At 41.9% G+C, this 9997-nt stretch overlaps 1 protein-coding gene across 1 annotated transcript in view; it reads left to right on the top strand.

Moving 5' to 3' along the window:
• lrp4 (low density lipoprotein receptor-related protein 4) overlaps positions 1-9997 on the top strand; it is a 475714-nt gene that overhangs the window by 349638 nt on the left and 116079 nt on the right. The window contains exons 10-12 of the mRNA XM_061887739.1: positions 2542-2676; positions 3862-3987; positions 6271-6501. Coding sequence (XP_061743723.1) covers positions 2542-2676; positions 3862-3987; positions 6271-6501 — 492 coding nt within the window. The remainder of the gene's footprint in view (positions 1-2541; positions 2677-3861; positions 3988-6270; positions 6502-9997) is intronic.

The following is a 9997-nucleotide window of genomic DNA, read 5'->3' as shown; positions in this document are numbered from 1 at the left end:
GTTCAATGAATAATGGAGACATCAAAGAAGAAAGCTGTAGGTTGGAGGCAGTGTATTGCGGCCGCCTTTAGCAACACAAACACAGCCGGTGTTTCATTGTTTACATTCCCGAAAGATGACGATGAAGCTTTACTATGGAACAGAGCGGTCAAGCGAACACGGTTGGCTTGGAGCACACACACAAAGTACACTGTATTGTGCAGCGATCATTTCGAAAGATCGTGTTTCGAAGAGGGTCCCTTGCGAAGGGCAGAGATGGGTATCGCCACCACCCGTCGACTGGTGCTGAATAAAGGTGCGGGGCCGACCTTCAGGTTGTACAGGTACGACCATATAATCAATCAATCAATGTTTACTTATATAGCCCTAAATCACTAGTGTCTCAAAGGGCTGCACAAACCACAACGGGGCGGTAGATAACAGCCAGTTGTAGAGGCAGCGGTGTGACAGCCCTCATAGTAAGCACCTCAAACGATTTATATTTATTATTTATGTTAGGACTAAGGTTAAAGTTTTCGTTGTATATTAGTGCGACCCCCCCACCCCTTTTAAGGGGACGGGCAATATGCGCATGTGTAAAGTCAGGAGGACATGCCTCGTGTAGCGCAAAAAAGTCGTTTGGTTTAAGCCAGGTTTCGCTGAGACCTATGACGTTAAGGTTGTTGTCTCTGATGATATTAAGTAACAACGTTTTGGGAGACAATGATCTTATGTTTAAAAAACCTATATTATAGGTAGTGGGCTGTTTTAGGGAATTTTTGATCAAATTATCCGTAGTAGCAATATTAATAATGTTGTGTTTATTATGCCCTGTGCATTTAGTATAATTACGACCATATCTAGGAATTGATACGACGGGAATTTTCCGATTGTTTGTTTGTTGCTTGGATAAACTGCACGCATCATAGTTTGCCAACTCAGTAGAACGCATGTTCCGATTGTTTGTTTGTTGCTTGGATAAACTGCACGCATCTTAGTTTGCCACCTCAGTAGAACACATGTCCAACTCTGAAACACTCAAAGCAGAAAAAACTTGTTCTAATTTAACTGACTCCTTACCCAGACCAGTAGTCTCGCATCTTCTATTTAAATCCGGCTTCAGGATGGAGGGAAGTGGTGTTCTGTGGGGATTAGCCTTCTGCTTTGTTTTTAGCCCCGCTCGGCATCCGCGTTTCCGATCACACCGCTGGCGTCTGCTCTGTAGACGGCCCCCGCTGCTACTATACTCCCCTGCTTCACAGGCCGCTGGATGTAGCCGCCGAAGTAGTCCCGTGCTAGTTAGCAGGTCTAGGAAGCACGCGTCTATCAGTCTAGAACGGCCCGATATGTCCACATCCAGAAGTGTCTGGCGGTCGTACGTGATCACGGAGTGACCACGATGTGAGCCAGCCATAAAGTTTGTGGAATTGTCCGGTATTTCTGCCAAATGTTCCATCTTTAGCAGGAGCTCTGCAATTTCGCAGCTCGTCCGGGCGCACTAGTAACACGATAAGGGGTTTTCCAGAATTATCCTAGTAAATGTGTCTAATTCTTTGGCTTTTAACACTACGTGAGTTGTGTGGTCCTCTGTTCTCTGTTGTCCTCTGTGTTTTTTATACACTTTGATTTCTATTTCACTGTTTTAATTGATTTGACCGTTTAAAATAGTTTTTAATCATATTTGTTTTTATATTGTTTTTATTGGTTTTATATTTATTTATTTTTTATTTTTATTCAGTCATTGGTGGAGCATAATATATTTTTATATACTTTTTTTAAATTTAATTTTATTTATTTCTTTATTTTCTTTATTTTTTTATTTTTTTACAATTGTTTTTAACATGGCTATGCAGCACTTTGGAAACGTTATTGTTGTTTAAATGTGCTATATAAATAAAGTGGATTGGATTGGATTGGATTGATAATAACATCTGAATCGCTCCCATTGTATAGTCTTTTTTTTTTTCTTCTAGTCTTTCACTCTCACTTTCCTCATCCACGAATCTTTTATCCTCGCTCAAATTAATGGGGAAATCGTCACTTTCTTGGTCCGAATCGCTCTTGCTGCTGGTGGCTATGATTATAAACAATGTTCAGATGTGAGGAGCCCTACAACCTGTGACATCACGCGCACATCGTCTGCTACTTCCGGTACAGGCAAGGCTTTTTTATCAGCACCAAAAATTGCGAACTTTATCGTGGATGTTCTCTACTAAATCCTTTCAGCAAAAATATGGCAATATCGCGAAATGATCAAGTATGACACATAGAATGGACCTGCTATCCCCGTTTAAATAAGAAAATCTCATTTCAGTAGGCCTTTAACTACCCTGCTGACCTTACCACAAATAACCCTGCGGCGATATTTATCCATTATTACTATTTTGTTCTAAATTGCAGGTCTGAAATTAAATATTAATGAATACCACCATAATTTTTTTTTTTCAACATTAAACACTGCTTATGTGTAATTTGGGGCTTTGGGATAGCAAAACTCATGACAATGCAGAATGGAGCTTTGGAACTTTTCTACACTTTGTTACCTGGACTGTTTCTATGTAGGTCCTCGCTCCAGCGACGGCAACTGCAATCAGAATAACGGAGGTTGCTCCCAGAAGTGCCAAATGGTCCGCGGACTGGTCCAGTGCACCTGTCACACTGGGTACCGACTGATGGATGACGGCCGATCCTGCCAAGGTTTGTGTGTCCGTGGTGACGCCGTGTATCGCTACAAAGGTTATTCCAGATATAGAATGCTTAGTTATTGACTCCAAATTTGATTTGACTTTTTCCACTTACGATTAGAGATGTCCAATAATGGATTTTTTTCCGATATTCCGATATTGTCCAACTCTTAATTACCCATTCCGATATCAACCGATGCCGATATATACAGTGATGGAATTAACACATTATTATGCCTAATTGTGTTGTGATGCATGAAACAATGTAACAATGTTCTCCAAAATAAATCAACTCAAGTTATGGAAAAAAAAATGCCAACATGGCACTGCCATATTTATTATTGAAGTCACAAAGTGCATTTTTTTTTTTATTTTTTTTTTTTTTTAACATGCTTGGAATTTGGGACATGCTCTCCCTGAGAGAGCATGAGGAGGTTGAGGTGGGCGGGGTTGGGGTTAGCGGGGGGGTGTATATTGTAGCGTCCTGAAAGAGTTAGTGCTGCAATGGGTTCGGGGTATTTGTTTTGTTGTGTTTATGTTTTGTTACGGTGCGGATCCATCCATCCAATTTCTACCGCTTATTCCCTTTTGGGGTCGCGGGGGGCGCTGGCGCCTATCTCAGCTACAATTGGGCGGAAGGCGGGGTACACCCTGGACAAGTCGCCACCTCATCGCAGGGCCAACACAGATAGACAGACAACATTCACACACTAGGGCCAATTTAGTGTTGCCAATCAACCTATCCCCAGGTGCATGTCTTTGGTGCGGATGTTCTCCCGAAATGTGTTTGTCATTCTTGTTTGGTGCGGGTTCACAGTAGGGCTGCGAATCTTTGGGTGTCCCACGATTCGGTTCAATATCGATTCCTGAGGTCACGATTCGATAATATATCGAATTTTTTGGTTCAACGCGACAAATTCATTATTTTATTTCAGTACAAACTTGCAAAAAGAAACGTATGTTTAATGTACCCTAAAAATGCTTGTTAAAATAAAGCAAATAACGCTATTTTTTTGGTCCCCTTTATTTTTCGAAAATTACCGCAAAGTATTTTGGTACCGATACCGAAATCTTGGTATCGGGGCAACACTACACTTAACTGAAATCATCCTTGGCCACCCCGGCGAATTAACCTTCCAGCAATTTGACTCGGACATTTCCCCCTTTTTTTGACTTTGGCCTCTGCGGCGTGTTCCAGATGTGGACGAGTGTGCCGAAGAAGGCTACTGCAGCCAAGGCTGCACCAACATCGAAGGCGGCTTCCACTGCTGGTGTGTTCAAGGTTACGAGCTGCGGCCCGACAAGCGGAGCTGCAAGGCGCTGGGTAAGGAGAACCAACTGGGAAATCCCTCTGCAAAAAATTGCAAGAGGGTTGCTTGGTTGCGTATTGTTTAGATTTCCTCCGTACTTGTATCTATTTGACAGATTTTTAAGGTGAAGTGAAGTAAACTACTGTATTTCCTTGAATTGCGCCTGCCTTGAATTACTGCCGGGTCAAACTCGCTTCGCAAAATAATTAGCACATGCTTGGTATTACCGCCGGGTCAAACTCGTGACGTCACCAGTGACACTTCCCGCATAAAGAGAAGAAGATTAAGAGCTATTCAGTAGGATTTAACGTCCAAGCTATTGAATACCGGTATGCTAAAAAGAACAGTAAGCAGCTATGTTTGATTAATATACCTGTGGAGAGGTGGAGCCGACGGTCAGACAGACAGGCAGCGAGCGAGCGGAGAGGAGGAGCGGAAGAACCACCTGGACTGAGGTTTTATTGAAAAATAAAGTCAAACTGCTCAAGCCATGTCCTTCCTTGGTGGTCCTTGGAACCCGCAAGACGATGGCTTGAGACCGTCACAATACCGTAGCTGCGTGTGTCCAATATGAGTCATTAAAAGACTCCCGCTTCCTGGTGGTAGAGGTGCGCTAGTGATCCTTCTTGCCACTACTCGGCTGCGGAAGAAGTGAAATGAGGAAGATCTCCATCGAGACGGAGAGACTTTTAAAACTGAAGAAAGATAAGGAAGACTTCTATAAACAAGTTACCGATGCTTTTGATCAGAAGGAGCTGGCAGGGACTATATTTATAAGTAAAGGTAAGACCATAGTAAAGTTTTTTGTTTTTTTTCAAATGTGTTTTTCATGATGGCATCCTTACATCACACTCAAATTTTTACTTCATGCCTTTTGTAAGCGCAGGAGTGAGAAGATGTTCTAAAATAATTAGCACATGCTTACTTTTACCGCATGCCTTTGGTAAGAGCAGGAGTGAGATGAGGTGTTAAATTAATTAGTGCCCCGGCGGCAATTCAAGGAAATAGGGTATATTTATATAGCGCTTTTCTCTAGTGACTCAAAGCGCTTTACATAGTGAAACCCAATATTTGAATTACATTTAAACTGGTGTGGGTGGCACTGGGAGCAGGTGGGTAAAGTTTATTGCCCAAGGACCCAACGGCAGTGACGAGTTTGGCAGAAGTGGGGATCGAACCTGGAACCCTCAAGTTGCTGGCACGGCCACTCTACCAACTGAGCTATGCCGCCCCTGGTCCGGACTAGATTTGGAATAAATGTTATGTGTCATAAAAATACTTTTCTTAGTCTGATCTTCAGTTTATTAATTTCCCCGTAACTTTGATACAGTGGGGCACAAAAGTATTTAGTCAGCCACTGATTGTGCAAGTTCTCCCACTTAAAATGATGACAGAGGTCTGTAATTTTCATCATAGGTACACTTCAACTGTGAGAGACAGAATATGAAAAAAAAATCCAGGAATTCACATTGTAGGAATTTTAAAGAATTTATTTGTAAATTATGGTGGAAAATAAGTATTTAGTCAACCATTCAAAGCTCTCACTGATGGAAGGAGGTTTTGGCTCAAAATCTCACGATACATGGCCCCATTCATTCTTTCCTTAACACGGATCAATCGTCCTGTCCCCTTAGCAGAAAAACAGCCCCAAAGCATGATGTTTCCACCCCCATGCTTCACAGTAGGTGTGGTGTTCTTGGGATGCAACTCAGTATTCTTCTTCCTCCAAACACGACAAGTTGAGTTTATACCAAAAAGTTCTATTTTGGTTTCATCTGACCACATGACATTCTCCCAATCCTCTGCTGTATCATCCATGTATCCATTTTGGTATAAACTCAACTTGTCGTGTTTGGAGGAAGAAGAACACTGAGTTGCATCCCAAGAACACCATACCTACTGTGAAGCATGGGGGTGGAAACATCATGCTTTGGGGCTGTTTTTCTGCTAAGGGGACAGGACGATTGATCCGTGTTAAGGAAAGAATGAATGGGGCCATGTATCGTGAGATTTTGAGCCAAAACCTCCTTCCATCAGTGAGAGCTTTGAATGGTTGACCAAATACTTATTTTCCACCATCATTTACAAATGAATTCTTAAAAATTCCTGGATTTTTTTTCACATTCTGTCTCTCACAGTTGAAGTGTACCTATGATGAAAATTACAGACCTCTGTCATCATTTTAAGTGGGAGAACTTGCACAATACGTGGCTGACTAAATACTTTTTTGCCCCACTGTATTTAGTTGAAACCAAGCCGTTTTTACTCAAATAACCATGTTTTTTTTTGTACCCCAGGTCCAGAGCCTGTGTTGCTGTTTGCCAACCGGATCGATATCCGCCAGGTTCTGCCGCACCGCTCCGAGTACACGTTGCTGCTCAACAACCTCGAAAACGCCATCGCCCTCGACTTCCATCACAGTCTCGAGCTGGTTTTCTGGTCCGACGTGACGCTGGACCGCATCATGAAGGCCAACCTCAACGGGTCTAACGTGGAGGAGGTGGTCTCCACCGGCCTGGAGAGCCCAGGTGAGTACAATATGCTTTCAAAACAACCACACTGATTCATTTAATAGTTTTGCTCGCTTATGCGGCGGGTATTCTTTTTGGCACTGGGGGTTGGGCATTGAATAGGCGGCCCTCCTTTCTGACTGGTCACTTTAAACATTTACTGTTTCCTGGTCGGAGCCAATCCGAGGGAACTTTTACCGCCAAGGTACTGCATAAAGATGAGTACACTGCCGATGAGCGGGCCTAGTCAGGTCTAATTTCATACAAAAGGCGCATGGAAGGGGTCCGTGGAAGTCGTTTCCTACGCGTTCCACGTTTAATTGCGTCACAGGAGCCAGGCGTGGTGTTTCAGCACAGTTTTAATGTGTAATGTACATCAATTAACAATTTTTTGTAGACGTTTTCTCTCCAGTCTTTCCTACTCCTCTCCTCCACTGTTAAAGACAACAGATGATTAGATTGCCACGTACCACCTGTGCGATCTAATCACCTGCCAGCTGTGTCTCGCCGCCAGCATCATCGATAGAGGCGGTGACCTTTGCTCCTGCAAGCGCGCTGATCACACTCTCCCTTCACATGTCATGATTTTTTATTTATATTTAAAATACTTCTTTGTGGTCTACATCAGTGGTCCCCATCCACTGGAGAGAAACATTAATTCATTTATAAAGGACTGCATATTCTCCATTTTAACTTTGGCTTGTCCCACTTGACCAGGGGTGTCAAACTTGTTTTCATTGAGGGCCACACCGCACTCACGGCTGCCATTAGAGGGCCGTTTGTAACAGTAAATCATTTACGAATTTGCATACGAATTAAAATATTTTACTTTTTTTATTTCACGTAAACAGTAAAAAAAAATCTGCCGATTTTACCCGTTTTTTACAGAAGAAAAACTGGCAGCCTTGTTCCCAGTAAAATATTGCACTGTAAAATATATGGTGTTTTTGTATTATTATTATTTTAACAAACATATTAATGTGAATGGGAATACAGTGGCTGGGGAAAGGGGAGTCTGGGTTTCCCTGCTTAGGCTGTTGCCCCCGCGACCCGACCTCGGATAAGCGGAAGAAGATGGATGGATGTATGGAATACAGTACCGCTGTGTAATTTTATTTTGGCAACTCAGAAAACTCAGTAAAAAAAAAACAAAAACAAAAAAACTGACCGCTCAGTCGACAGAATTTTACTGTAAAAAAAATTAGAAAAAACTCCCTAAATCTTACAGTAAAAATATATTGGGCATGTTTTTATTGTACAACTGAGTGGGGCGGTATAGCTCGGTTGGTAGAGTGGCCGTGCCAGCAACTTGAGGGTTGCAGGTTCGATTCCCGCTTCCGCCATCCTAGTCACTGCCGTTGTGTCCTTGGGCAAGACACTTTACCCACCTGCTCCCAGTGCCACCCACACTGGTTTAAATGTAACTTAGATATTGGGTTTCATTATGTAAAGCGCTTTGAGTCACTCGAGAAAAGCGCTATATAAATATAATTCACTTCACTTCACTTCACAATTTGATGGATAACTTGCTTCGAAATCATAAATTAAGCTGATATTTAAAGGGGAACATTATCACAATTTCAAAAGGCTTAAAAACAATAAAAATCAGTTCCCAGTGGCTTGTTTTATTTTTTGAATTTTTTTTCAAAATGTTACACCTCCCGGAATATCCCTGAAAAAAGCTTTAAAGTTCTTGATTTTCGCTATTTGCAATGCGACCGTCCATTTCCCTGTGATGTCACACAGTTCTGCCAATACAAACAACATGGCGGTTACCACAGCAAGATATAGCAACATTAGCTCGGATTCAGACTCGGATTTCAGCGGCTTAAGCGATTCAACAGATTACGCATGTATTGAAACAGATGGTCGGAGTATGGAGGCAGATAGCGAAAATGAAATTGAAGAAGAAACTGAAGCTATTGAGCGAATAGCTATTGACGCTATTCGGCCATAGCATGGGTGTACCTAATGAAGTGGCCCATAGCATGGCTGCCTTATTAGCATCGCCGGTAAAATGTGCGGACCAAACGATCAGGACTTTTGCATCTTGTGGCACTGGAGCAACTTAAATATGTCGATTGGTAAGTGTTTGTTTCGCATTAAATGTGGGTATCTAGTTTCAAATGTACATACAGCTAGCCTAAATAGCATGTTAGCATCGATTAGCGTAGCATGTTAGCATCGATTAGCTGGCAGTCATGCTGCGACCAAATATGTCTGATTAGCACGTAAGTCAACAACATCAACAAAACTCACCTTTGTGATTTCGTTGACTTAATGGTTGCAAATGCATCTGCAGGTTATCCATACATCTCTGTGCCATGTCTGTCTTAGCATCGCCGGTCAAATGTGAAGACACTCACACTCATTCAATGGGGGTCTGGCGGCAGATTTCTTGCCAGTGGTGCAACTTGAATCCCTCCCTGTTAGTGTTGTTACACCCTCCGACAACACACCGACGAGGCATGATGTCTCCAAGGTTCCAAAAAATAGTCGAAAAAACGGAAAATAACAGAGCTGAGACTTGGTGTTTGTAATGTGAAAATAAAAATGGCGGGTGTGTTACCTCGGTGACGTCACATTCTGACGTCATGGATACAAGACCGATAAACAGAAAGGCGTTTAATTCGCCAAAATTCACCCATTTAGAGTTCCGAAATTGGTTCAAAAAATAGATGGTCTTTTTTCTGCACCATCAAGGTATATATTGACGCTTACATAGGTCTGCTGATAATGTTCCCCTTTAAAATTGGCCTGTCCCATTAGACCAGGGGTGTCAAACTTGTTTTCATTAAGGTCCACACCACAGTCATGGCTGCCATTAGAGGGCCGTTTATAACAGTAAATAATTAACAAATTTGCATATGAATAAAAATATTTTTCTTTTTTTTTTTTACGTAAAGAGTAAAAAAAAAATTGTTGATTTTACCAGTTTTTTAACAACAAAAAAATTGGCAGCTTAATTGCCAGTAAAATATTTTATTGTAAAATATGAACTCTCGCGGCTGTGTTGGAGCCACTATGGATTGAACTTTCACAGTATCATGTTAGACCCGCTCGACATCCATTGCTTTCGGTCCCCTAGGGGGGGGGGGGGTTGCCCATTTCTGAGGTCCTCTCCAAGGTTTCTCATAGTCAGCATTGTCACTGGCGTCCCACTGGATGTGAATTCTCCCTGTCCACTGGGTGTGAGTTTTCCTTGCCCTTTTGTGGGTTCTTCCGAGGATGTTGTAGTCGTAATGATTTGTGCAGTCCTTTGAGACATTTGTGATTTGGGGCTATATAAATAAACATTGATTGATTGATTATCGTTATATTTACATTTTATTGTGAATAGAAATAAAGTACCGTTGTGTAATTTTGTTTGGGCAACTCAGATGCCAGTTTTTTAGCATAATAAAATGTGGTATCATAAAATCACCGACCGTGGATTTTACAGTAAAATAAAAAATAAAAAAAAACTGACAGCTCAGTTGACAGAATTTTACTGTAAAAAACAAACATTGTTTTT

This window comes from Nerophis ophidion, linkage group LG25 (genome assembly GCF_033978795.1).
Source record: "Nerophis ophidion isolate RoL-2023_Sa linkage group LG25, RoL_Noph_v1.0, whole genome shotgun sequence".
In the NCBI taxonomy this organism is placed as follows: Eukaryota; Metazoa; Chordata; class Actinopteri; order Syngnathiformes; family Syngnathidae; genus Nerophis; species Nerophis ophidion.
This window is presented reverse-complemented; position numbering and strand designations above follow the sequence as displayed.